General features: G+C 34.5%; 5 protein-coding genes and 1 non-coding gene across 8 annotated transcripts; 2 read left to right on the top strand and 4 right to left on the bottom strand.

Moving 5' to 3' along the window:
• Positions 1-557: 557 nt before the first annotated feature.
• LOC135832323 (queuine tRNA-ribosyltransferase accessory subunit 2-like) lies at positions 558-3199 on the bottom strand. The gene is made up of 9 exons (XM_065345499.1): positions 2905-3199; positions 2678-2827; positions 2490-2608; positions 2239-2395; positions 1983-2171; positions 1739-1902; positions 1523-1660; positions 1325-1450; positions 558-1216 (listed from the first exon to the last, which is right to left on the bottom strand). Exons 1-9 carry the CDS (start codon positions 3019-3021, stop codon positions 1081-1083), a joined length of 1296 nt encoding a protein of 431 aa, XP_065201571.1. The 5' UTR covers positions 3022-3199; the 3' UTR covers positions 558-1080.
• A 116-nt stretch (positions 3200-3315) lies between these two features.
• Positions 3316-4702, top strand: LOC135832354 (small ribosomal subunit protein uS4). The gene is made up of 5 exons (XM_065345541.1): positions 3316-3475; positions 3675-3911; positions 4112-4230; positions 4311-4378; positions 4455-4702. The coding sequence occupies exons 2-5, from the start codon at positions 3689-3691 to the stop codon at positions 4630-4632; spliced, it is 588 nt and encodes a 195-aa protein (XP_065201613.1). The 5' UTR covers positions 3316-3475; positions 3675-3688; the 3' UTR covers positions 4633-4702.
• Positions 4443-10151, bottom strand: LOC135832269 (ubiquitin-protein ligase E3B). The gene is made up of 19 exons (XM_065345418.1): positions 9992-10151; positions 9580-9846; positions 9368-9499; positions 8939-9293; positions 8657-8857; positions 8346-8570; positions 7990-8273; positions 7733-7917; positions 7481-7658; positions 7282-7400; positions 7023-7204; positions 6767-6948; positions 6510-6646; positions 6277-6443; positions 5932-6194; positions 5674-5803; positions 5413-5577; positions 5205-5316; positions 4443-5133 (listed from the first exon to the last, which is right to left on the bottom strand). Exons 2-19 carry the CDS (start codon positions 9753-9755, stop codon positions 4961-4963), a joined length of 3366 nt encoding a protein of 1121 aa, XP_065201490.1. The 5' UTR covers positions 9756-9846; positions 9992-10151; the 3' UTR covers positions 4443-4960.
• A 323-nt stretch (positions 10152-10474) lies between these two features.
• TRNAA-AGC (transfer RNA alanine (anticodon AGC)) lies at positions 10475-10547 on the top strand. Its single transcript has one exon. It is a non-coding gene; the product is annotated as a tRNA-Ala (tRNA).
• Positions 10548-10913: 366 nt separating this feature from the next.
• On the bottom strand, positions 10914-12732 carry LOC135832345 (calcium release-activated calcium channel protein 1-like). The gene is made up of 2 exons (XM_065345531.1): positions 12421-12732; positions 10914-12342 (listed from the first exon to the last, which is right to left on the bottom strand). Exons 1-2 carry the CDS (start codon positions 12631-12633, stop codon positions 11809-11811), a joined length of 747 nt encoding a protein of 248 aa, XP_065201603.1. The 5' UTR covers positions 12634-12732; the 3' UTR covers positions 10914-11808.
• Positions 12733-15009: 2277 nt separating this feature from the next.
• Positions 15010-27658, bottom strand: LOC135832277 (constitutive coactivator of PPAR-gamma-like protein 1 homolog). 3 transcript variants are annotated; one of them, XM_065345447.1, is made up of 20 exons: positions 27428-27658; positions 27009-27181; positions 26499-26823; positions 26245-26417; positions 25900-26160; positions 25620-25784; positions 25339-25534; positions 25073-25242; positions 24889-24997; positions 24538-24803; positions 24312-24456; positions 24101-24227; positions 23850-23975; positions 23659-23773; positions 19810-20134; positions 19311-19723; positions 19136-19227; positions 18794-19056; positions 15978-16081; positions 15010-15853 (listed from the first exon to the last, which is right to left on the bottom strand). In XM_065345447.1, exons 3-19 carry the CDS (start codon positions 26737-26739, stop codon positions 15978-15980), a joined length of 3291 nt encoding a protein of 1096 aa, XP_065201519.1. In that variant the 5' UTR covers positions 26740-26823; positions 27009-27181; positions 27428-27658; the 3' UTR covers positions 15010-15853. The 3 variants fall into 3 exon arrangements, with proteins under 3 accessions (XP_065201519.1, XP_065201503.1, XP_065201511.1); XM_065345431.1 differs by having other exon boundaries at positions 19311-19726; positions 27428-27657; XM_065345439.1 differs by having other exon boundaries at positions 18794-19053; positions 19311-19726; positions 27428-27657.
• Positions 27659-27876: the final 218 nt, after the last annotated feature.

Raw genomic sequence — 27876 nt, 5'->3', positions numbered from 1 at the left:
TACGCTCCACAACTTTTGTTTTGAGCTTTTTTCTATATCTCCAATTTTTAGGCGATTGTCAAAAACTGGTTGCTAAATGTGAACCAATGAACCGGTTTCAAAATGTGATTAGACGGAATTGTGTAATTTTTCACGTTCTACAACTTTTGTTTTAAGCTTTTTTCTCTATCTACAATTTTTAAGTATTTTTTGCAAATTATTAAACCGGTTTCAAAAAATTCGTATCACATTTTTGTCGTCTCAGTGTGTAGAATACATTACGCCCATGAAAACCAGTTTCAATTTTTTGACAAAACCAGTTTTTCAATTTGTGAACATCCTGTGCATGGGCCTGAAATTTTCAAGGTTGCTTTTGAAAGCCCTTATTTTTTCCTACTCAACGCCACTTCATTCATCTCTCTAGCTCTTTCCACTTAGAAATAAAATCCACTGAGCACTACTTTTGCGTCATACTAACCAGAGTGATTAATTTTTTTAAGATTAAAATTAAAGTAAGAAAATTATTGATAGGCCTATTATTACGTGATTAGAACGTCAGCACATATTTTGGGAAAAAATATCGAAACAAAAATATATTTCAGCGAGGTACACAAACATTAATTTGAAATACATAGGTAACATAAAAACTACCGATATCAAATAGGTATATTACCCAACTAATGGATATAGGAAACAGGACCATTTTATAAAAAATTAATGACGTTACTTGGATACTAATTTCAGAGAAAAAAAAACGAAAAAAAGAAACAGTCTGTTTGTGATGTTTAAAAAAAAAAAAATTAATGGAAAAACCACCCAAATTAAAAATAATAGTGAACAGTGGACAAAGTGAACTTGTTTAAAAACTGCGACCGCAAACCCCCGACAAAAGAGAAACATTTTTTATCACGTACAATATTATTTCAAAAACCATATTTGGTGATATCTTATCTCCAATTATTGTAGGTATTTACCAATATGTGATTCGGCTTTTATTTATTGTCTTGAGACCACAATAATAATATCTGAATATGATAAAAAGAATTCCAACATCCGCCTAATGATATCCGAAGTGGAAAATTTGGAATGATTTAACACAAATTAGATTCGAATCTTGCTAACCTCTCCATTGAGATGCTTACTAATATCTCCATTGGTCATTACTCCATTTTGCGATTTCTTTTTCAAATGCTCTCTGATTTTGGCAAAAAATTGCATATAATGGTGCATGTTATGTCTTAAAAAAAAAAAAAACAAACAAATGAAAATAAAACTGACGATAATTTCAATTTCAGTCTGGCAAAAATAACTAAAATAAGTGATCAAAAAAGGTCACTATACTTACATTGTTAGTAGAACTGGAGCTAACAACTCTTTCGTTACAAGCAAGTGATGTATGTAGGATTTGGTATGATTTTTACATGCAAGGCAATTGCATTTATTCAGAATAGGAGTTAGGTCATCGAAATACCTACAAAAAATAAAATAAAATAATTACAATAAATGAACAGACAAGAAGAAACATAATGGTAAAAAAAATTACTTCGTATCATGGAGGGAAATATATAAAGGTTTATCACTGTTCTTCTTTTCTGGATTAGCTGACGGTTTATCACTGGAATTTTTGTCATCGTTGAAACGAATAGCACAGTTTTCGTACAAGTTGACTTCATCGCTTAATCTGAAAATGAAGAACAACAAACATTTTTATAATAATTGAAAAGGCATATTGCCGGAAAAATGAAATTATTATTCTTACAAATTTTCAATATTATAATTGAACACCAAAGCCCATCCGTTCTCGGTCATGAAATAAGGAAAAGATGTATCAAATAAATCGACACCCATCTTCACCATTTCTACGACAGATTTAGGATTCCAAGCCCCGTGTATAATTCGCAGTTGATTAGAAGGTAACAAATTCTGTAATACAGTATCATCGAATTAATTAATACTGTAAAAATGTCCATGCTATAATTCCACATACAGTTATTATGTTTTACCGTCGTATGTTGAACAATTTTCTTGACAGATTCAAAAGGAATATCGTTAACAGTTTTTCCATCTGTATACAAGCCATCAATTAAATATCCAGTGACAGGAAATTTCGCCATATGATTTACACATCTTTCTCTCAAGCTTTTATCGTAGCCTCCTTCGATGGGAGCGATTAATCCTATATTTTTCAGTTTCTGTAATAAAAATATAATTAATGTTACCAATTCGAAAGAAAAAAAAATCAATGAAATTACTGCATACAGAAGATGTACTGTGTTTATCGTAACAATACTGAAAAGCATCATTTGTAATAGTGGTAGAATTACATAATCTCTTCGTGCTGCTTTTCAAATTTGTATCACCGTCGCTTAAAGCGCAGTACATGTCTGGTTGAAATGCTTCCATGATTTCCATATACCTGAGATATGAAAAACGCGAACATTGCAGTATTCTTTAAAGTAAGTACCCTGAGTCTGAAAACTGGTCTGAAACGACTCCAAAGTACAAATTACCTTTCTTTAGGAACGAATACTTTTCCTTGAGTACACCAAATTGTAGCCGAAGCACCCCTGTGATACCCCTGCGGTATAGAATCCACTGGATCTTGGCCAAAACAATATGAAAAATATTCCTAACACAAAATATTCAAATTAGAAAAATAATTCAGCGAAAAGAAGAAACTGTAATTTTTTATACTTACTGGAAGGCCTACAAATGAATTCAAACTAATTTTATTTTTCTCTAATACTTCACAGCAATGGAAAATGTTATTCAAAGGAAACTGTAACGCCAACGAATCCGTGGAAATCATTTGCATAACATCACATGTCAAATGTGGCACACAGCCTTTCTGTAAGAATAAGAAATAGAGTTTTAGAGTGTAATTTACATTCTATACAATATATTTAAAGTCGAAATTATAATTACCTTGGTATAAAACAATACATTTGGAGTTTCCAGTGAAAAGGAAGGAATACGTTCCACATCGCTAATCATACCGAATCGTCCTAATTTAGGACTAACATTCAACAGCTTGAACTTCATGGTGTAAAATTTTACAACGTATTACATCACACAAATACCTACTACCTGGTCAACAATATAACTTAAAATTATTCATAATTAATTATTTAATCATAAAAATTCAGTCTTCGAAAAGATTTTCTTCACTTATTTTTTGAAAAAAGTGTTCGGTGCGCCGTGGTGCGCCGGGTGCGCGCCTGCGCGGTGTGTGGGAGGGGAGCACGTGATTATGTTTATTGACTTTGAAAATAAGAAATTTTAGCCAGTTGGGTTACATTTTTCTCATAAATGTACTATCCAGTATACAGTTTCAAATCTTTTTTGAGCTGTTCGAGGTAGGATTTTCGGATTAGCGATGCTTCCTTTTTTCGAGTGAATTTTTGGCCGACGGGGTAATTTCAATTATTTATGCCCTTAATTCGAAGATTTTCGGCAAAGTTGATGTGATAATGTGCTGAAATCAACCGCATAATTAGTAAGTGTAAATGTTTATAACCCTATTGTTGCATAAAAAATTCTTCAACTACTTATTCCGATGTGTGAGAGTTTCTATCAGTGCGATTTTACGGTGTGAATAACCACGTTTCTAGAAAGGAAAGCCGCTGAAACATGTACATAATGACTTATAAGTATCATCTAAGATGTACCTCTAAATTATTCATTTGAATTTCTAGAGTAGTAGTTCAAGATGGTCAATACCAGAGTTCCGACGGTATGTCGTAAAACCTACGTTACGCCAAGGCGGCCTTACGAGAAAGCCAGATTAGACCAGGAATTGAAAATCATCGGAGAATACGGTTTACGTAACAAACGAGAAGTATGGCGAGTAAAATATACGCTAGCGAAAATTCGAAAAGCTGCTAGAGAATTATTAACTCTCGATGAGAAAGAACCTAAACGTCTTTTTGAAGGTAATTACGAAGTAGCTACTTGATGTATGTTCGTATATATATGCTGCGTTACTTATGATGATAATTCACAATTATTTTCTGACACCTCTTCTGAATATAAAATTGTTGATTAAGAATTTCTGAAGATTGACAGCTTCTATGTGTGGTGAAATAATTATAACGGATAACTTGTTATTGCTAATATACGATGTACTTTTTAGGAAACGCTCTGTTGAGAAGATTGGTTCGAATCGGTGTATTGGACGAAAACCGTATGAAACTCGATTATGTGTTGGGTTTGAAAATCGAGGATTTCTTAGAACGACGTTTGGAAACGCAGGTGTGTGTACTAATATTTACGAGTATTTTAATTCATCGATGATTGTGAAGCTCCTGAATTCATTTTGTTTTACGTTATAGGTGTTCAAATTAGGCCTAGCTAAATCTATTCATCATGCCCGTGTTTTGATCCGTCAAAGACATATCAGGTAACTTGATTTGATCGTAAAATTAACGAGACTCGACGTATCCCTGAAGTCATCATAATGTTGGTTGATTTTTCAGGGTTCATAAACAAGTTGTAAATGTACCAAGTTTTATTGTGCGACTTGACTCTCAAAAACACATCGATTTCTCGCTGAAATCACCCTTCGGTAGCGGAAGACCTGGACGTGTAAAGAGGAAAAACCTTCGTAAGGCGCAAGGTAAAAACCAAGAAGTCGCCGAAGACGACGAAGATTAAGCAGTATATTATCCTGTTTTGCTGTTATCATTTTTCTAAAAAAGGAAATATAACCATCGTTTATGAATTACTTCTGTATGGAATATTTTTTTTGAAACCCGTGATGCGGATTATTGTTATGTTTGTCAAGCTGACTGAACTTTCGTTAGGTTGGGAATGTAATTTGGAACACAACACAGATAACAGAATTAACTAGGTATTAAAAATGAAGCTATTCAATTCGTAAATTTTTTTTCTTAATTTATTTTATTTAAACGCCCATAACGAAATATCAAAAATATATAATAGGTAAAAGATTAATCATCATAGAGTAGACACACAAAAAACTTCAAGACAGTTCGAAACCGCTATTAGCGGTTATCGCATAGCGCAGCTTATCTTTTAGTACACTTTTTCGACTATAATTAGGCAATTTTAGTAAATTAAAGCAAGTCGACGATGTAGGTAATCTATGCTCTGGTCCTTTTCTTCTTATGGTGAAAAATCCCCGGATAACGCTTCCTGTAAATTTGAAAAAAAAATCGCTGATTAAAAATATCAGTGAAAGTTTACAAATATTTAATTAGGCTTACCTATGGAATCACCGGCATCCTCATCTTCGCTCACTTCGACGCATCTAATCGAGAACGGTGGATTTAGAAATGCAAATCCCAAAACCGGAGGTTTCGAACTGCTAGTTACAAACTGACGAATAAATAAAATGAAAGAATTAGTTGAAGTAATACTCTCTTGGAACTGCAAATTCTCTCAACGATTACAAATTATTTTCATATTTCATACTTTGAGGAATAGAGCACGTTCTTGCTCGGTAAAGTCATTATTCAGAATATCCCATAACCAAATGATAACTTTATGGGAATCGTGAAAGCCTCCATAATACTGCGTATGCTGTCGCAGTTGAGTAAAATTCAATGGTTTATCTTCACCGGAAATAAGTAATTGTAACTGTAATGAGAGAAAAAAAAAGATTCGTTATATTAGATTCAAAATCAGCACTTTTTTTACTCTTGTTACCCATACTATTCATCAGTTTCAACTCACTTCAGGAACCGAAAACAAAGTCAACGAATCGCTAGAAAATATACAATGGAAACCTTTGGCAAAGGCTATGGTTTGTTGTTTGATTTGAGTATGCATTCTAAAATGCGCCATTAGATGGATATAGATAATTCTGAAACGAATAAATAAAAATACTTTTATTCGAATGATCGGTTTGTTGTCGATGGTGTTTGATCAAAGGCACCACGAAACTCAGATCAATGATCATCGATAATTATAGCAACATCGAGGTTGGCTTACTTATTACTATTAGTAACGTTTATAACTTTTCCTCCGGGTACTAATTCGCGAGTAGTAATAACTCCGAAAAATTCTTCGGTTGTAGAAAAAGTTAGAGATAAATCAGCCACATCTCCATCGTAATGTTTAATATACATTAAACTACGATAAAGTTCTTCATCCAAAGAAGGTAAATCATCGATATAACTATACGATGTGGACTGAGTTTGACCCAAAACTTGGCTCAGAAAAAATGAAGCTAATCGTACATCCAAAACAATACCCTGAAAAAATGTATTCCAAAATAATACGATTCTTGGAAAAAAACAAATTGGGTAAAAAAAAGTTCTCGAAACACGATGTTACCTCGTATACAGCTTTGGCCAACATTTTACCGGAAAACTCCATTAAATCTAGATGGTTCCCTTCCGACATTGTGCTCATGGGAGATGGATACATGTGTGCGCACGCAGTTCTTCGAAATAAGTTCAATGACGGATCGAATAACTTTTTCACCAAATCCACGATAAATTCTGAGCAAAAAATACACCTATTATAACACCATTCGAGTTAATGTTCAACAAGTAAGGGTTATTCACCTTTGAAAATTCCAGCCTGATCAACTCCAGCTTCTTCTAATCCTTCGGCGTTGACGAATTTTATACGAAACGCTTGTTTCAGTTCTATCGCGCTCCATTTATGTAGATAATAGAATGCATCTTCAACGATGTGATTTCTGCGACAGAATTTTTACATCGAACAACAATAAAAAATCGATTCCATGATATAAAAATTTAAATTATTTGCTTGCATTTTTTCAAAATAAGATCAGTTGGACATTGGTCATAAAACGCACCTACGAATTTTGATAACTCTAACAGGTGTTGGAGGATTAACACCGGTAGGATTATTAGAACTTCCTTCGGTTCTTTGTTGCAACTGAAGCTTTAATTTGTTCTTTTCAGCAAAAAGATTTTTTTTGAATAAATGAACACGTTCTTGATACGATAAAACATGAGGCATTTTCTCTTTCAGTATCTGAAATCACAATAATCTATCGTAATTTACAAACATCGACATTAATTTTATCGTAAAAATTGTGTTTTACGTACCAATATCTTTTTCTTATTTTTATCTAAATCGGTAAAAAATGCGCTAGCTTTGATTTCTTTGATGATCCAATGCGACGAAGACGATGTATAAGATCTTCGGCAGTCTCGTAAATACAAGACCATCAATAAAGAATGTAACGTGGTAAATAATTGACTAGTAATAGTTCCATCTTCTTCATCAGCTAAGGAAACATAACACGAGTATAGTTATTAAATCTAAAATAATATTGCGGATTGCAGAATAACAATAATCGCTTACTGAAGATTTCATTCATGACTCCCTTATACAAGAAATAATTTAAAAACGATGATAATTGCAAGAAATCACTTATACGGAATAAAGACTGTTCTTCGTACATTTCAACATCGTCTAAAATGCTATTAAAAAATATTTCGATTAATATAAATATCATATTATTTTGAGAACTCGACAAAATATTAAGCGAACGAAAACTTACGTAATATAATGGATCATGCATTCGCTAAAAAGTAGCAACATTTGGCAATCAGCTTCGTGGTTACGATCACTTGTATGAGCATTCGTCGATACGATTCGGTAAAATGATTTTAATCCGTTGTTTTGCGATAGAAAGTATTTCCATAATAAGAACAACACGTCGTTTTGGTAACATAAACCTGTTCAAAGAGCATGTTATCAATAAAAAGAAGCTTTATCGGATAAATTTGTCAAAATAATATAAACATCATACCCGTCAGAATATCCAATCTCAATTGAATAAAAGTATTTATCATAATATGATATAAACGACAAGCCTCGAATACTCTATTTTTGATCTCGTTAGCAGCAGCTATAACTTCTGGACTTCTCGAATCCCTCATTTTCCATCTACTATTCACCGAAGCCATGTCAGCCAATAAGTCTAGAGCTTTTTTGCTGAAATTTGAAAATCACGATTTAGTATTTTCATCATCAACATCGTATTATTCACCGAAGTCGAATACACACCCGAATATATTCCTATTATTTCCGCCTTTCTTTTCGGAATTCGTTTCATCGTTTGCAACATCCTCCAAAGCAGATTGCAAAGGCTCGACTAGAAACACAGTTACGTAACCTTTCGACCACAACAATCCTAACTGGTATTTAATGATTGGTAAAGAATCGTGAATATTCATATCGTAACCATCTTGAGAAAACCATCCCAAAATCGGATGCCACTGAGTTAGATTGGAGGATCTATGAGATACGACGCAACTCTGACATTGCAATAGCAGAAATGTCATATTATGCTGCGAAAAAAAATTCTCAATTATAATACGATATTTGAGGACTGAGTTTACATAATTTTAAACCGTGCTCACGATAAAATTCAGTATTTGCTGCTTTTTGGTCACTTGTTCTAAATAAATGTAAGTCAGTTCGATGAAATTAGCAGTGAAACATAAAAGATTGTTGCTTTTTCCAACATCCATAGCGTTTAAAAACGAATCTCTAGCTTCTAAATCAGTCGATGTGGCATGTAAATGTCGTCTGAGAAATTTCATCAAGTGCTCCAGCAGTTGTTCTTCGTCGAAGATATTCAAAAACTGAAATCAACCGCGAATCATAAAAATATGGCTTTTGAAAATGAATTCATTCGCTTGGAAATACATGTTCAATAATACTTCAGTACCTGAGGTGAAATACTTCTAGCGTGATGTATAATTGCAGGTACTGTGAGAATGTTTTCGATAAAATGGAGCATTATTTTATCGTTAAAATCCGAATATAACAAAGGCCTAGATGCCAATATCATCACAGCCATTAAACACGTATTCGTCAAGACTAGCTTATTTATTCCGAATGTAGGCATGAAACTTCTTCTCAAAATATTCTGTAAAAATGCCAAATAAAGATAATTAAACAAAAATATAATTAGAGTTTTCAATTTGGAGAAAAAAAGAATGAAAAATACCTTCAACGTGGTATAAAAATCATGTTTTATCAAATAACCGACGACATTGTTACAAAGTTGATTTAATCCGGGTTTAAGAACGCGTAAAGTTTCAGCCAAGCAGTTCTTCGTATTAAAAACGGCCCAAGTATTGATAGAGGTGAAAGAAATTATAGTATGTAGAAACACAATTAGCATATTTTGTAATTCATGGGAATTCAAATGATTGTCGTTAACGAGCATTTGTAAGTAAAAATTGCACTTGTTCAAAAGTTCCTTCAACTGCGATATCCATAAAACGGAATGTTCTTTGAGCAAAAATACGCCTACGTAGCTCACGCCAGCACTTTCCGATTCCAAACTTCTCGTAATGTATCTATTATCAAAACAATAAAAATTTAACACCAACGAATTATCATTACAAACGAGAATTTAATTACAGATACGTACCGACATAACTTCAAAAATCGATCTCGATCGGATTTCGGATCCATGACAGATAAAAACCTACGAATCAAGTGATAAATATTCAACGATGGTTTCAGAGTATCATTTTCATCCAAGGTATCGTCGAATTCTTGCCTGAAATTTCCACATTTTCAAAGTTCAAACGAATAAATAATGGATGGAAAACAACGATGAAAAATACCTACTAAACTTACAAGATTATTCTTCGATATTTTATACGAGCCAGCCATCCTTTGATATGCGCTTGTATTAGAATGGCGCAGTTCTCTCGACGTTTTTCGAAGGCTCTCTCTTCTCGAGCGATTTTGATATTCTGCAAGAACTCGTGCTTCTTGTCGAGAGCCGAATACTTCATTTCTGAAATACTCATGACGACGAAGGTTTGAAATTTGTATCACAAGTGAGAATTTGAAAAGCAATTCAAATCCATCGGAAGACTGGCGGAGTTTATGAAGATATTTCTGCAAAAAATCCAACAAAACCTCGGTAATTAAACTCATTAGGGCAATTATTAGTGAAATTTTATGGTACTTCGCAGTAAGAATACCTCGAAGAAAGAGAGTACATTCTGTAAACTGAATTCAAGAAATACAACATAATACATACCACGATCTTCCAATTTATCGGATCATTGCAAATTTGGTACGGTCTATTTTCAATAACGAACGCCAATTCATAAATTTTACTGAATTAATTAAGAAAAAACCATAATTTTTGGTTGAAAATTACAAAAAAAATATGATAAATTTTTGGAATGGAAAATAACAATAACAAAAACACAACCATAAATCCACAGTTCACACACAAACACACTCACACAAAAGTCACAGCAAACTTTCGCAATTTTATTAGTTCGAAAGTTTTGCCATAGGATCGCTAAAAATTTCAATATTTTTTTCGAATAAAAATGAGAGTATTTATTGCAGAAAAACGTTAAAAAACGTCCAAAACGAGCTAAAGAATAGGACAATTGAAGAAAATATCGATGGGAAATGGTCGTAAAGTTAAAAATGTGGAAAAACTTGAGCATATCTGCAGCATATATGTTGAAGGGTTGAAATACTTTGAAATTTAGGTCCATGATAGACGGGGGGCGTAGCTCACATGGTAGAGCGCTCGCTTAGCATGCGAGAGGTACCGGGATCGATACCCGGCGCCTCCAAGAATTTTTTTATTTTTTCCCCAATAATATCAAAATATTTTTGATCAACAATCAACATTCTTAAATATTCAAGAACTAGCTGTTGCATTAAAATAATTGACCTTGATCACCAAACGGGTCTTTTTAGATCAGATGATACTCGTGTCATGTAATTTGAAATACGCAGATTGAAATAACAACACCGGTTGTAAAATACTTAGATTTAATGAATTAAAAAAACAAAAAAATACAAGCGGAATGTTAAGCTGAAGCTCCCAAATTTAACAATATAAAACAAAACGTCTAGGCAAATAAAAACACGATCAAAAACAGAAACTGGGTTCAATCTCAATTCACTTTGAAAAAACAGAATAAAATAATCAAGCATTAAAATCATAAAATGTATTACATTATAAGCACACGAGAAAACAAATTACATGATTCTCCACATCAATTTTTATTAATTCGAGCCATTATTCATTACATTTGCAGAAAATGTTCGCTTCCTGTACAGGAAAGCACCGTTTCAGTCGATGTGCAATGAAATATTTCCAAACTAGAAATTAAGTTTCGCTCATCATAAATTGATAAAAAATAAGGACGAAAATTTGTGACTAGTTTTACATAGGTATTAGGTAAATATACGTACGAAAAAATGTATTCTTTCCGGCACAGTCATGTAGGTTCTTGAAATAAAAAACCTATCAAATTTTTACAACTAATTTCAGGATAAAAACGATCGAGAAAATTTCAACCCTAAACAAAATCCAAAGTTTCTTTGAAAAAAAAAAAACAAAAACAAAAACAAATGCGATGCTAAATCTTTTAATTTTGAAAGTGATGAAAAATTATTAAGAAACCTACGAATGCGTTGAAAGAAAATATTAAGTACCCTAATTTCAATTAAAAAATCAAAACACACTATGAGTATTTTTGAACAAGGAAAAGGAAAAAAAGACGAAAACGAAACAAAATTCTGTAAAAGCATTATCTAGGGTATTAAAATAATAAAATCTCATAATTTAAAAAAAAAAAAAAAACAACGTATAACCGTTTGCTATAAATAAATATACAATTACAATAATAGCTTTAAAAACAATCCATAAAAAACAAAATGTTAAGTTCGTAAAAAAAAAAAGGTCATCAGTCGTTTCTGCGCATAAACGAAAAACTCATTATCACTCGAACGTGATGTTTTTTACTCATCGTACAACGTAACAGTACCATTTGATATTCATTATGTTCGAAGAAAACATCGCTCGCTCATATCTATCGAGTATAATCAAACAATTTGATTGGGAGGGTAAACATCTAAGGGAGTGCTGGTAACGTGGCTACCGTTTGTATCAGTGGCTTCTATTTGCTCTTTAAGAAGTTCCAGTTCTCTGATACCATATCTGCTAATTTCGTATTTATGAGCAACCATGGTACCGTAAAAATGCACCGCGAATCCGATAAATAAAAGAATCACTGGTATAAGTACAATACAAGCGGACCATGCGGCTGCTTGAGATATGGCGTAAAATTTCACCCAACATAAGATAGCTATTTCAAATAAGAATAAAATTAATCCGAGTAGAGTAGAAAATGCCCACGCAGTTTCTATATACCAATGTAACCTTTCGTGCGGAGATTCGTGAACAAAATGTACATTATTTAAACTGCATACCGCTTCGACATTAGGCAATATGCAAGTACTTATCATTAACGCTAACATATGTACAGCTACGAGTAACGTCGTGCAGACGGTAAAAGCGATCAGCATTTCTCCGGGTACTTTATCATTCGGGTCCAAATTCACTTCTACCATGGCGACCTGAAATTAAAATTAAAAACCCAATAACGTCGAGAGAAAAATTCACTACACGGTGGGCAACAGGTAACAAGTACTTACCATCGCGAAACCAGACAGTAACGCTGACGTTTTACTCGAAGCTTTCAATTTGGCCCTACTGAGTTGTAATTTACGCCACGAAACGTAGGCTGGCGAATTGAAATTTTTTGTTAGTACTACCGGCACATCGACTGTGACCGGGCCACCTCCATGACTTGACATTTTAAACCGTAGTAAATCTTCTGAATTAAGTAATAAACTAGATCGTTGCATCAATTATCTCTAATTCTAGTGTCTCGTAGTATTCTCAACGAATAGCATTTGATGAAGAAAAAGGGTACACCTTCGGAGTATTACGGTATCACGATTTAAAGATTTCGATTCTTAGTACGTTGAGTGAAACATCCTTTAAACGAATTCAGTCTTACGTCAATTTCTCCTTCTTCGAGCTGCAAACAAAATGGATACGTAAAGTTGCGCAATCGTCTCTGATTAGTAATTATTATTTATCGAAGAACCGTATTACCTCATCATTTTTATAGATGATCGAATAGCATGAAGGTGATATACACTCTCGAACACACCGAACGTAATCTATTCCTTTTCTCGCTACGCAAGAATTTGTTTGTTGGCAAGCTGCTTCGAATTCTTGAAATAGTATCTCCTGGGAAAAGTTTGAAAAAAAAAGACAGATTAGAATCGGCGAGTAAATTTTTCATCGTCAACGAACATAATACAACGTAATATAAACGAATACTGACAAAAATACTCGACGATTAATTATATCGTAACAATACGTACATTTTTTTTAGTCTCTTTATAATGGAATTCGATAAATTTGAACGATGTTACATCACAATTTACATCATATACAGATATAAAAATTATGAGAATTGCGGCGTAAAAAATCGAATTTCCGTATTTTTCCGACATCGGTTTAAAATACGGAATCAAGTTCTCAGGAAGTACATAATCTATTGTACCATATAAGGGCGTACAATATGCAGAAAAAATTATACCAAAAGTAATGAGAGAACACAAACATGAAAATTCAACACTTACGCAGCACAGTAGAAACGCTTGAATCGCGTAATGAGCAGGAAAATCGATAGGCTTTTATCACGAATGCTTAGTCCTGGTTCAGTATCAGCGGTTTTCCTTCGGAAAAGCCGAGTAAGGGTGAATTTTCCTGAAAACAACCCCTTGCGAACACAACACGAAGGATACGAAAACACTTTTATCATTGTTATCAACGAAACCGATGTTTTTGTGGCTATATTTTATTTGTATTTATTGTGAGTACGTTTTTTCGGGAGGAGGTGTCGATGACGAGCTCTCCTCAATTATTGATATTTTTTTAATTTTATAAAGAAGTAATTATAGAACTAATAAAGCATATAGTTTCTCAATCAATTGCTAAAATTCTTACCCTAGGTAATCGTAATATTAAAGTAATATCAATGGTACTTATCAATCAAGAATTCAAGATTTCAGATGTTGATGTACAGTACTACAGTTCAACGAAAGTGTGTCTGTGTAGTGTGTACCTACTCGGCTACTCTAAAATAAAACAGATAAGTTTCATAACAATTTCAATGGTTTTATTTTGATAATACTTTAAAATTGACGAGTCTCTTATCATTTGACCAAATGATGTCGAACCATTACTTCATGTTCTCAGTATAAAACATCAACTTTTTTATTATTCCTTATTCCTTAAATTAAATTCGACTTTCCTACAATTATATTCCCCACAGAATGGTTCAATTTTTCATTTTCTAAAATTTTTGTTTCAAGTTTTTTTCTCTATCTTCAATTTTTAGGTGATTGTCAAAAACTGGTAGCTAAATGCGACCCAATGAACTGGTTTCAAAATTTGATTGAACAGAATTGTGTAATTTTTCACGCCCTACAACTTTTGTTTCAAGCTTTTTTCTCGATCTCCAATTTTTAGGTAGATAATTTTTGATGAATGGTTGCAAAATATGCAAATTAATGAACCGGTTTCAAAATCCGATCAGCGAAAACGGTTCAAATTTTCACGCTCTACAACTATTGTTTCAAGCTTTTTTCATTGTTTTTTCTCCATCTCCAATTTTCAGGTGATTGTCAAAAACTGGTTGCTAAATGCGAACCAATGAACCGGTTTCAAAATGTGATTAGATAGAATTGTGTAATTTTTCACGCTCTACAACTTTTGAATCAAGCTTTTTTCTCTATCTGTAACTTTTGGGTATTTTTTGCCAACTGGTTGCAAATTAATGAACCGGTTTCAAAAAATTCATATCACATTTTTGTCGCCTTAGTGTGTAGAATACATTGCGCCAATAAAAACCAGTTTCAATTTTTTGACCGAACCAGTTTTTCAATTTGTGGACACCCTGTGCATGGGCCTGAAATTTTCAAGGTCGCTTTTAAAAGCCCTTATTTTTTCCTACTCAACCCCGCTTCATTTATCTCGCTAGCTTTTCCCACTTAGAAATAAAAGCCACCGAACTTTACTTTTGTGTCATACTGTATACGGATAATGCAAAAAGCAAGTCGGATAAAATAAATTTGTACCAAACAGTCCAAAATTCAGATAGTCGGCAGCCTACTGTACATACAACACGATCATATAGTAATTCTAGAACAAGAAAAAACAAAAAGTTACGCGCCGTTTACAAATCATGATTATATTATTTGGATAGTAAAAAATTGATGATTACACTAGTAAGTAAATAACGTGTATACATACATTATATATCATACTAACAGGAAAACATGAAAAAATTAAAGGGGCGAAAAGGCTTAGTTCTTAACTTCGGTACCTAGGTATAATTATTAAACGATAGTAAAATGATGACAATAACGACGACAACATAAACCAAGAAAAAAACATAACAAAACAACGGAGCGATGATGAAAAATTACACATCCGACAATTAATAATGTACCTACTCACAATACAGATAACACAAAATAAACGGCATAACACGTTTCTTCCCACTAGTAACAATCAAACAACTCGCACATATCCTAGGGTGGTGGGGTTGCTACTACATACATACATATTTAGATACTCATGAAATCAGTCAACAAGAGGATAAAAAAAAAGAAAGAAAAGAAAACGTTCGATCCATTGGAAAAATGGAAATCTACTACGGGTGCTACATATAATCATCTCTTAATGCTTTCCACAATGGTGATAAATAATACTACACAACATTCCAATAAAGTAGGTACGAGTACTTTTTAAACGACACAACTCTCGATAGATAAATAATATTACATGCGATAGTGACAAACTGACAACGACGATAAAAATAAAATCTAACGACCAAAAATAAGATTATTAACAATAAATATATAATAATAATAGTAATTATAATATTAATAATAGTAATAAGGAAGGCGACGCGACCACAACGATGATAATAACGTGTCGAATGAGCTGATAAATTTCGTTACATTCGTTCCAGTCTCAAACAACGCCGATGTAAAGAAGATGACTCTGTAACAATACATAAATGCAAGTTCAATAGTGGGCAGATTAGGTAGGGAAAATATGTATTGAATTATAAAATTAACAATTTTGAAAGGAAGAAAAATGAAAAATTGATTAAGACGCGACTCACCTATTTGGAATTGACCTCCGCAGGTACGGATTTGGGCGCTGACACATCTTGAACAGATTTAATCGCTTCAACATCGCCATTACCGTCACCATCGCCACCTGCGCCTGAAATTACACGTAAAAGGCAATGTAAAACATGTAGTACACGCTGAAGCAGGCATTGTACTTAAATTTTTCTCAAGTAAACTACTCGTAGATCGAAATGCAAAAAGAAAGCATGAAAAAATATTGGATTCCGGAAACATAATCCAAAAACATGTTGAACTACTGAAATAATAGCAAAATTGAAAGAAGAGGGGGAAGTCAACCAAAACAGGGATGAACGAAATTTAATCTTTTATTCAAAATTATTTCAAAAAATCCAACACAAAAATAACAATTGTAAAATAGCAAAAATGTTGACATGAGCGAGGATTCGATGAAAAAAAAATTATTCGAGTGTTGAGAAATAATAATTAATTGTAAACAAATTTCCTAAATAAGTAAGAAGAGGGAAAGATTCCAATCCAAATTTGGAAAAAAGTGATTTGTGAAAATCATTTTAAAAATTCAAATACAAAAAAATGTACCTTGCTTCAAAAAGAAAAAAAATCCTACATCAAAACGGTCAAAAACTGACACGATTCAAAAAAGAAAATGACCAAAACAGGGAGCAGAGCAAAGATCTAGATCTGGAGAGAAAAAAAAATAGTCGAAAAATAATGCTAAAAAACCTCTTCGTGATCTTCTTCTGATAAATCAAAATCATAGGTCCCCAAGAATAAAACTCAAGAGCGAAATTCAAAATGAACCAAAAAACCCCTTAGTTTTGTCAAAATTTAAAAAGTTGAAAAAAAATCACGACGATTCCAGAATAAAAATTCGATTACAAGTAGAAAAACTTCATCGAAAAAATTAAGGTAAAAAGCACTAAAATTGAAGAAAAAACATCGCAAGAATTTGAAAAAAAAACTCACGAAATTTAACTATAAAATTGTGAAAACTTCACAATAATTTAGACACAAAAAAAAACAAGAAATTTTGCGGAAAATCGTCGAAAAATTGGAAAATAAAATCTATGAGACTTTAAAAGAATAAAACTTGAAAAAGATCAAGAAATCCTCAAAAAAATCTAAATAAAACCATTAATCCTCAAAAGTCCAAAAAAACTCAAAAACTCAAAAAAAAATCTGTAAACAGGGGAATTCCGCAAAAATTTAGGCAGGAAAAATTACTAAAATTTGGGGCTAAATTAGGAGAATATTTCATAAAAAAAATCTCGAAAATTCAAGAAAAAAGATTTCGCCGAAATTAAGAACAAAAACTTGGACAGAAAAACGAATCAATAAAATTCAAAACAAAATTATGGAAATGAAGAAAATTCCGAGAAAATTGTCGAAAAACTTGAAAAAAGAGAACTTGCGAAAAATTCAACAGAAAACTTACAAAATCGCAGAAGAAAAAAATTCACAAAATTCAAAAAAAAACCCATCGAATCGAAATAAGGAGAAATTTTGACTATTTAAGCAATAAAATCAAATCACACAAGCTCAAGGGAAAAATTTTAAGAAAAAATCATGAGAATTCAGGGTAATGAAATTTGGCAAATTCAGGCAAAAAAAATCACGGAAAAATTATTTTAGAAAAAAATCACCACCAAAATTCAAGATGTAAAAAATAAAAATCAATCAAAACAGGAGAAAATCCATTAAAAACTATCGAGAAATTCAAAAATAATAATACTGGTCGAAATCAGAAAACCTTTAAGTACATTTCAAAAGAAAAATCATCAAAACTGAAAAAAATAAAATCATCGAAAAATTTCTAGCAAAATAAAACATCAAAATGCAGAAAAATCCACCACAAAAAGTGAATTTGGAAGAAGAAAAATCACAAATTCAAATTCCACAAAAATGTGAGCAAAAAAAATCCCTTGTTTTTTTAAAGCACGAAACTCAAAAAAAACACTGATGAAATGAAAAAAAAAATGCAGTTGAAATTTAGGCAAAAAAATGACCACAATTTAGAACAGAGCTATAGAATTGTGAAAATTCAAAGTTGAAAAAGTCCGTCAAAACTAGAGAAACTATGGAAATTTTGAGAGAATCATCGAAAAACTTGAAAAAAGAGAACTCGCGAAAATTCAAAAAAAATAATACCCGCCAGAATAGGCAAAAATCTACAAAAATTCAAAAGAAAACTCACCAAATCGGCGAAGAAAAAAATTCATAAAATTCAAAAAAAGCCATCGAACCGAAATAAGGAGGAATCTCGACTATTTGAGCAATAAAATCGCACAAGCTCGAAGGAAAATTTTAATGAATAAATCACGAGATTTCAACGTGATGAAATTCGGTAAAAATTCAGGTGAAAAAAAATCATCAAAATTCAGAGCAAAATCATGGAAAAATTATTTTAGAAAAAAATCGCGCCCAAAATTCAAGATGTAAAAATCAATCAAAACAGGAGAAAATCGGCTAAAAACCATCGAGAAATTCAAAAATAAGAATAAGGTACTTGTCGAAATTAGAAAACCCCTAAGTACATTTCAAAAGAAAATTCATCAAAACTGAAAAAATGAAATTCGTAACGCTGAAAAAGCAGTGATGCCATTTAAATAAAAGCAACGTTGTTTTTTTCGAAGAATTTTGGATAAAATTTTGAAAACAAAAGAAGGAAATTTGTGAAAAAAACTCGCAAATAGTAACTTTTAGTTGACCAACATTTTTAAAAAGTAACCAAAAGTTACTATTAGTCACTTCAGTAACCTGGTTACTTAAAAAATAACGGAGTACAATCCCTGCAGAGAGAAAAAAAAGAAAAAAACCAACTACTTACCATTTGTAATCACATCTTCAAAACGATCATCGTCAATCACAGTACTATCACAACAAAGTACACTGCTGTCGTGGGCTTCGTTTGAGCTAATTTTGACACCGACGCTGCCGTCGCCGTCGCCGTCGCCATTCGGTAACTCGGACTCCGTAATCGTACTGACAGGGGTGGTGGTAATGGGATCGGTACGAGCATTAAGTTTACTTTCGTCGTCATTATTATTATTGGCGCTGTTGTTGGTTGTTGTATTACTGCTACCACTGCTGCTGTTTGCATCGAAATCGTTGAGGTGAATAAATTTAACGTACAAAAAAAATACATAAAACCAGAGTGAAAAATACTCACCCACAAGAAGACGAAACGCCTCCGGTAAGACCCAGTCCTCTGCCCTTGCCTACCATTTTTTTATCTTTTTTTATCGGCTTCTTCTTGATGGACTGAAATATAGTTATTGAAAGTACATAGAAGATGGCAAGTGCCCTACGGCATGTGTAGGTAGGTATATATGCTAGGCGCTTACCTGATGCGGATGAGAGCGTAACGGCGGTGGTAAGTGAGGAGGTTGATGAGCGCCGCCTGGTGAACGGTAATTGGCGCCGGTGGCAGCCATCGAAGCTGATTCGTAAGACAACGGTTGCGACAGATTATAATTGGCACCCCAACTGCCGACCACAACGCCGGCCACCTCTAATCTTCCGCCAAGAGATCTTCTACCACGACCTGCAGCAGCACCTGTGCCTCTACCGCCTCTCATGGCTGAACCGGCCAGCCCAGGTACCGACGACACTTCTGCAGCCGAAGGGGGCATTCCCATACGATGCTGACCAATGTAAGGTGGCCGACCACCGTGCGGATGCGAAAGATGATGCTGATGCTGGTGGTGATGATTATGATGATACTGCTGGTGCGGCGAATACGGCGACGATTTGAAATCTTCTAAAATTAAACCCAGTTAGTATTAGTATTGCGAACGTTGTACATAGTCTTTCAGTTGTTCCGTAATACGAGTGTACTCTTACCAGGGCCAACGCCGGCGGACGGAATAAGCGTCGATGGTAGAGGAGGACGGGCAAACTGCACATTTAGTCCTTCGAGAATGGCTTGTCTCATTCGTTCAGCACGCATGACCAGACCGACGCGATTGTCGCAAAGTTCGTGCAGATTTTTAACGCTGGTCGCTTTCACAAACATGTAGTGGAACAGTCTGCCGTCGAAAAACAACCAAGGGCAACACATCAGCCACGGTATGGGAGCGCCGCAAGCGTCGTTCACCAGCATAGCCATTTCGACGCCTTTCATAAAGAGCGCGGCCAACTGAACGCCTCGACTAGACAGCTGCGGGATCTGCGCAACACAATCGATCACATCATTACTTCATGTATATACAGGTCTACATCGCTACACATACTATATTATGCAATGGCCATCTTCGAGAAATTTCACAAAAATAATGTTAGAAATGGTTTCAGAGACGTGAAAAACATATATTTTGATACCAAACACGATTTTTTTTGTTGAAAATTTTGGATTCTGAACCCATCTGCGCCATATTACGAGTTTCAGATTTTTGGACCCCCCTCCTCCCCCAATCTCGTTAAGGGCTGTTCTCGAGATAAGGGGAAAACTGAATGCTAAATCGAATTCATCGACCCAAATAACTCCTACTTTGATACCCATGTACAGGGATTGTACTCAAATTTTTCACAAAAAAAGTAACTAGTAACCAAAAAAGCTAGAAAAAGTAACCAAAAAATTGTTAATGTAAAAAAAAAAAGGTGACAAAAAACCTTTGACCCAAACAAAAGATTACATCTCAATTTAGATTAATAAAAAACAACAAAACATTACAAAAATTTTGATAGCAGGTTTTACAAAAAATATGGGAAAACATTGAAAAAAGCTAGCAAAAGCTCTGACAGAGAGGGAGGATTTAAAAACTTGAATACAAAATACCACTTGTAAAATTGCAGAAATTTTGACATTAGGGAGCATTTGATGAAAAAAATTGTTCAAATGTTGAGAAAAAATAAATGATGATTATTGAGAAAAATTCCATAAATAAGAAGCATCATTTTAGAATGGGAAACTTATTAAAAGTCAATGCTGTTACAGCGTTGTTAAATAAATTTTCATCCATTCATTCATTCATTCATCTCAATCACCTGGCGGAGAGACAAGTCGAAAATTTGTTGTTTTCCCTCTTCAACCGTGTAAACAGCTTTCTTGGCTAAAGAATCAGCTATTATGTTGGTAAATTCATGCTTACATTAAGCAAAGACATGAATGAATTCCACAGCATTGAATTCTTTTTTCAACTTGAGAATTTCTTTGAAATTATTCATGATGAACAGGTTTGTTTCGTGAATTCTTCCAATTGTTTGTCTGCCAAGATGAGCAGGTATATAGTTGAGAGCCTTGATGGCGTAATTTGAATAGCTCGACAATTTGACTTTTCGAATTTCGTTATCTTCTAGGATTTCAAGGGCTGTACATATTGAGATCAGCTCTGCCAAATTATTAGAGTTAGGATAGTCGGGGTGTGTGATGCACTCTGAAATATTCATAAGAGATTCTGGCGCAAAACAAATCCCTATACCTGCAATTGCATTTGCATCACCATTATTCGAGCACGCAGCACACACCATTGGCAGTGACTCGAATGTATCCATCCCTATCTATTATAAGGTTAACATACGGATCTAAGGTTTGTCCAAGACATTGCAGGACTGAAATAGAAGGAATTTCTTGTTTCACCATTTCATTGCAAAGTTTTACGAGTTCACGAGTGAAATTGAGTTTTGCACTCTTGTGTGGAATTTGCGAACTGACCTTATCAGAGATGCCCTGAGCTTCAAATGGTTTGAATCCAAAAGAAGTTGGAGTATTGTTCAGTTCAAGTTTGATTTCCTCAATGACTTCTTGCCACCCGAGGTGAGAACATTGAGGGTTGTATTTCGAATTCGTCTTAACTCGAATCTTATCACCAATACTCCTCATAGTTCGTTCAACTGATGAAGATTGAGGGTTGTATGCACTGGTATGGGGGAGATTGTAATCCAAACTTGGGAAAACAGTGATTTGTGAAAATCATTTCAAAAATTTGAATACAAAAAAATGTATCGTGCTTCAAATAGAAAAAAATGCTTAAATTCACGAAAAAAATATGTACATCAAAACTTGGCAAAAATTGACACACATTTCAAAAAATAAAAAATATAAATAAAAACTGGGAAAAATGCAACAAAATTATTAAAATTGAAAGAAAATGACCAAAACAGGAAGCAAAGGAAAGATCATGATCTGGAACGAAAAAAATTAGTCAACGAATGTTGAAAAATCTTCCTCTGATCTTCTTTTATAATCAAAATCTCAAGTCTCCAAGAATAAAACTCAAGAGCGAAATTTAAAATTAAAAAAAATCACCAAAAATTAAGAGAAATTCTGCCAAAATTTAAAAAATTGAAAAAAATTACGAGTCACCCAGAATGAAAAAGAAAATTGAATAAAAGTAGAAAACATACTCCTCCAAAAACATTAAGTAGAGGAAAAAACACTAAAATTCAAGGAAAAACCATAAAAATTGAAAAAAAGAATACGAAAATTCACGATAAAATTGCAGAAACTTCACAAAAATTCAGTCACAAAAAAAAAACACAAAAATTTGGGGGAAATCGTCGAAAAATCAGAAAATAAAATCCAGGATTCGAAATAAACCCATCAAGCCTTAAAGTGCCAAACAAACTCTAAAAAACTCAAAAAAGTCTGTCAAGGAGGAGAATCCTAAGAAGAAAATTTTATAAAAATCACGAAAATTCGAGAAAAAATGTTTCGTCGAAATTCGGAACAAAAATTTAGGCAGGAAACGGATCAATAAAATTCAACAAAAATCATGGAAATGATGAAAATGGAAAACTCCAAAAATTAAAATTAAAAAAAAAAGAAAAAAAAACTCATGAAATCAAAGAAGCTTCCCTCCATTTCTGAAAAATGGTCAAAATATAAAGGAAATCATAACTTTTGGAAGAAGTAAACTCACGACTCTGCAAAAATGTAAGAAAAAAAACACTAGTTCTTTTAAAGCACGCAACTTGAAAAAAATTCAGTCAAAATCAAAGCAAATAAATAACCGTAATAATTACTTTGAATAAAACTAAAATTGTGAAAATTCACAGTCAAAAAGACTGTCAAAAACTCGAGAAACTTCACTAAAATTTCAAGAGAGAAAATTTCGAAAAAATCGTCAAAAAACAAAAAAAGAGAACTCATGAAAATTCAGAAGAATGATACCTACTTGTCAAAATTGGGAAAATCTACAAAAATTTAAAAGAAAAATCGCCAAATCGAGGGGAAAAAACGCATGAAATTCAAAAAGTTATTGAACAAAAATAAGGAGAAATATGGACTGAGATTTGATCAATAAAATCACACAAGCTTAAAAACGAAAATTTTATGAAAAAATCACGAGAACTCAAAATGATAAAATTCAGCGAGAAAAATCATCAATATTCAGAACAAAATCATGGAAAAATTACTTTGTGAAAAAAAAATCACCAAAATTCAAAATGTAAAAATCAATCAAAACAGGGCAAAATCCACTAAAAAATCGATCAGGATCTGGAAAAAAGACCATTTTTTTTTTCAAGAATTCCGGTTGTAATTATTGGGAAAAAAGGGAAACGAAAAAAGTCGAAAAAGTAACTTTCAGGAACCAAAATTTTTAAAAACTAAAAGTAACCGAGTACAATCCCTGTGTTTTGTACCCCCTCCCCCCTCCTTCCATTAAGGTTTAATTTCGGAGTAAATGGAAAAAATTAATGCCAAAATCATGGCGGCGGCGGCTGAAGCAGTAACGATGCATAAATACGTACTTTGAGATCTTGAATGAAAGTAGGTGAGTTGAACTCTGGTGATAAGACGGCCACAATGAACGCATCCAATTCGGGCTTCCTCAAGACTTTCTTGTCCGGAAATGACATTATATACCTAAAGAGACGAACCGGAATACAGTAACTGTGATAATAACATACTGGTGTGTAAACCGATACTATACGATACATACCTTAACACAACGGCGGCAACCAGCAACTGTTGCGGAACAAATTCCGGATTCAAAAGTAACTGAACGTCCGACCGCATGCACGTCAAAAAAGCGCGTAATCTTCGACGTTTGTCATCTTGAGTGGTTCTATCAAAACACACAACCAAACGATATTCATATTACAATACAAACGTATTACATGACTTATAATAATGAATCGTAGTGCAGCTGCAGATAATGCGAGCGCATGTCTACACACATAAGTAACTTACCCGAACCAGAGTCTTTGAATTGTAGGCACTCTCCATCCGACTGGTTCAGCTTTCACGTATTCCGCTTTGTGAGTTCGAGCAATCGGATCGAATATCCATTCTTTGATGCGAATATCGACTTGCACACCTGCAATAAACACCATAATATTATTCAGCGCTTACAAATACATATATGAAATAAACGCCGAGGCTGATATTTTCGTGTACTCACTAGTATTATTTTTAGACGCCACGTAGACGTGATGATGTAAATTGAACACGATCGCGTACACCATCTGACGAATGGGCTTATAAAATACATATACATTCGGGATTTGTTTGCCGTCTTCTATTATAACCGGCAGCTTTATTTCGCCCTAAAATAATAGAAACCAAAACATCGAATTATCAATCGAATCCGCCAAAGCGAATACAACAAACACGAAGCAGAAGCGAACCTGCGATAATATTTGATATATATAAGGCGACATTAATCCTTTGCTATGACGTTCGCTCACTGTACGCATAACTTCGTGCGGTACAGGCGGCAGAATTGGCGCCGGTTTGTCTTTTTTCGGCTTCGTAGTAGTCGTCGTCGTGGCTGCAGCCACTGTAGCCGAAGCCTTTGGTTTTTCAAGCTGATCTGACGCGGCCGTCGTCGTCGGCAATTCACAGCTCGAACTTGTATCGGAATTACACGTTACATTCAAACCGTTGTCCGCAACTAACAAATGTTAATTTTAAATTGTCAGAAATCATCGCTCGACTAAAATAGAACATAAAATGACAGCAAGACTGGACTCACTCACCGCTTATATCGGAGCTGCCTTCAGTCGTGGTAGATGACGAATCTTCTTGACCAGCGGCGTGATTAATGAAACACGACTGAGCTTCTTTATACATATTCAATGGATTTTTCTGCAATAAAACGGCGGCCAGCTCGTATTAGTATGACGTAAATGTCGAAGTATCGCCATCGCCGGCGCTACTTACCTCGCTATCGTTGGCATTTTCGGATGCCAGTTTACTGGTATCTAAATTTGGTTCTTGAGATATATCGGTATCTCCGACAGCGTTTGTCACAGCCTTATCGTTGATTACGCTCGTACTGGCCGTGTCCGAGCCCGCGCTCGCGTTTCCAGCAGTGTTGTTGGCGCGTTTACCTGTGTGTTCAGCAACAATCAAACAACACACATGATTAGGTAATTGATCATAAAAAAGGGTGATTTCAATACCAAAAAAATTATCGAGACTCTTACCGGAAGATACCGATCTGTATTTTAGAAAGCCGTCTTTGGTTCCATCCATGTAATATTGAATGCTCTGCTTAAGCGCCGCTGCTCTGGAATCTTGGTCGGTGCCTAAGATTTGAGTCACAATTTCATCTAGATCGTTAGACGTGTTGACATCGTTAACAAACTTGGCCAACTTTTTGACAACACTCTCAGCGTTATTCTGTTGAAAATCATAAGCGAAAAAACAAAATCACAGCTATAACGTGGACTTGAAAGACAACGAACGAAAAAATAACGACGAGTACCTCGTTGGACAAATCGATACCGGCTTTTTTGTATACATCGCGCAAATCTTGATCGGTCAGTAAATAATTGCCCAGCAAGGCGACCAAAACGCATAATTTCTCGTTGGTTAGTTGCAACTCTTTCGTCAATTCCGAAATGATGAACTCGCGCGATTCCAATGTACCCTGAAGTTGAAAAACACAAGCGATATAATGTACATGTAGACTAACGTACAGTATAGTAGGAGGTATCTCTAGGTAGTATAGACATAGTTGTTGTTGTTGTGACCATGCAACCTACTTTAAATTTCAGTTTAAATTTGCTAGCTGAAAATAAACGCGGCGGATCAAAAGCAATGTATTCGGCGTCGTCTGTTATTATTCCGTGAAAATTGTTCTCGCGGCAATACGCTATCACTTCCTGTCTATAGTCATCTATGGTGGAAACTACGTTGACGTTCTTGTGTCGCAACATCATTCTGAGACCCATTCGCAATCCTACAGGTGCAATCCATAACTTGTTGGCCGGTGCATTTCCAAACTTGGCGACATGGTTCAAAACCTACGCAAACACAATCAAATTATAATCTACTCGTATTCAGGTAAGTACTAATTTATAATGTCGTATCGTATCGTTTCAACGTACTCTGTTCACTTTCTCGTATTCTCGTTTCTGTTGCGCGATCCATTCGTTCATTCGTTGAGACTCGATAGCGCCGTTGAAAAACACGGTCAATTCGATGTTAGCGTTCTCGGCCAGCGTGACCAGTTTGTCCACGAAATCCGCCATCCTATTCCATTGGCCACCGCAAACCCAATCTGCGTTCCGAACCATTATACATGTATTAGTACACACGACAGAACTGTAGTCGTCAATGAACATACGATTAGGTGACTTACCGGAAAAAAAGCCACCGTAGAGACGATTCAAACAGCACTCGCCGTCTACAACTAGGCAAAATTTGTTCGAAGTGGCGATGGCAGCATCGCCCTTCTTCTGAGGTGGTCGAGACGACGCTGGCATCGCCGTCGGCGCAACATTCTTCACTGATTCTTTAGCAACTTTGAGTAAATCCACCTCGACGACTGCGTTCGGTATAGTTCGGTTTTCCAATAAGTCTAACAAGTACTTGACGCCCATTTTGTGTTATTTCAACTTGCTAACTATTACGCCGCTGTTGCTGCTGTCAGTAATACAGGTTCGTGGCAGCTACAAGTATCTAAACTGTCGATAAAACAATAGGAATCATAGTTGAATGAAATATTGTCGATTATCATAAGGTACAATCGGCGATTCGCAAAAACGAAATGGAAAGGAAGTTTTGTATCCTTGTTCTACGACTTAGAGCATGAAGCATCGCCGACTGAATTTCTGATTACGTTACGTTTTGAAATTCGTTCGTTACTCACGTCAGTTTTGTTCCATAATATCGTCATAATTTGAATTTAAACGCTAGACAACATCGGATTGTGGTTCGTAGTCGTTGAAAAAGCAGCGCAGATTCCTTTCCTTCGTCAATTTTCCTCAAAAAAACCGGCCATCGGTTGAGCAAGTATTAAATTTCTTCGACACAACCTGAAACCTGAAATTCAGACGAAGACGATTAGCAAATTGATTCACATGACAGCAAACACAACACTCGACAAATGAGAAACAATTACGTCTACAAATTTTATGAACGAAGTAAGAACGTAATATATTTCCAAAAGAGATACCTAACATGGTCCGATAGATGGTTTGCATTACTACCGAGTGCTCATGTGCTGAGACTGAGACTTGAATGTATAATTGAACCTTCGTAGGTATCTCTAAGATGTTACAAAATTACCTGTTACGGTGTTTCCAGAGCTTTTCAAACAGTTATCGAATTCAAGCTGAAATCTTCGACTTTCGTAAGACCAGGATGGATTTTACATTTCACTTTTACGATCAGTACCGGTACGCCATTCGAAGTCAAACTTCATGAAAGTGAAAACAGAAGTCAGAACAGACAATTTAGAAAAAACACTCCATTAACTCTACATAAATTCGCAAAATGAGTCGGTCCGTTCTTTCGCACGATACGAGATTTCACAGATTCTGCCGGTAAAAATGGATAGCTATTCGTGAATTTTCGTCTGTGAAATATGCCATCTGGTAAGTAACGAGCGAACCTAGCGTCAGAATCTAGGAACTTCAACTTTTCGTTTCAAGGTACCTCCTAAATTCGTCATCTTGCCGAGTGATTTGAGAGATACTTTTTTCACAGTCCTGATGGAGCGCTAGTTACCTATCTGT

The sequence above is a fragment of the Planococcus citri genome, chromosome 1 (assembly GCF_950023065.1).
Source record: "Planococcus citri chromosome 1, ihPlaCitr1.1, whole genome shotgun sequence".
Taxonomy (NCBI): Eukaryota; Metazoa; Arthropoda; class Insecta; order Hemiptera; family Pseudococcidae; genus Planococcus; species Planococcus citri.
The sequence above is the reverse complement of the archived record's forward strand: the minus strand, read 5'-3'. Positions and strand labels throughout refer to the sequence as shown.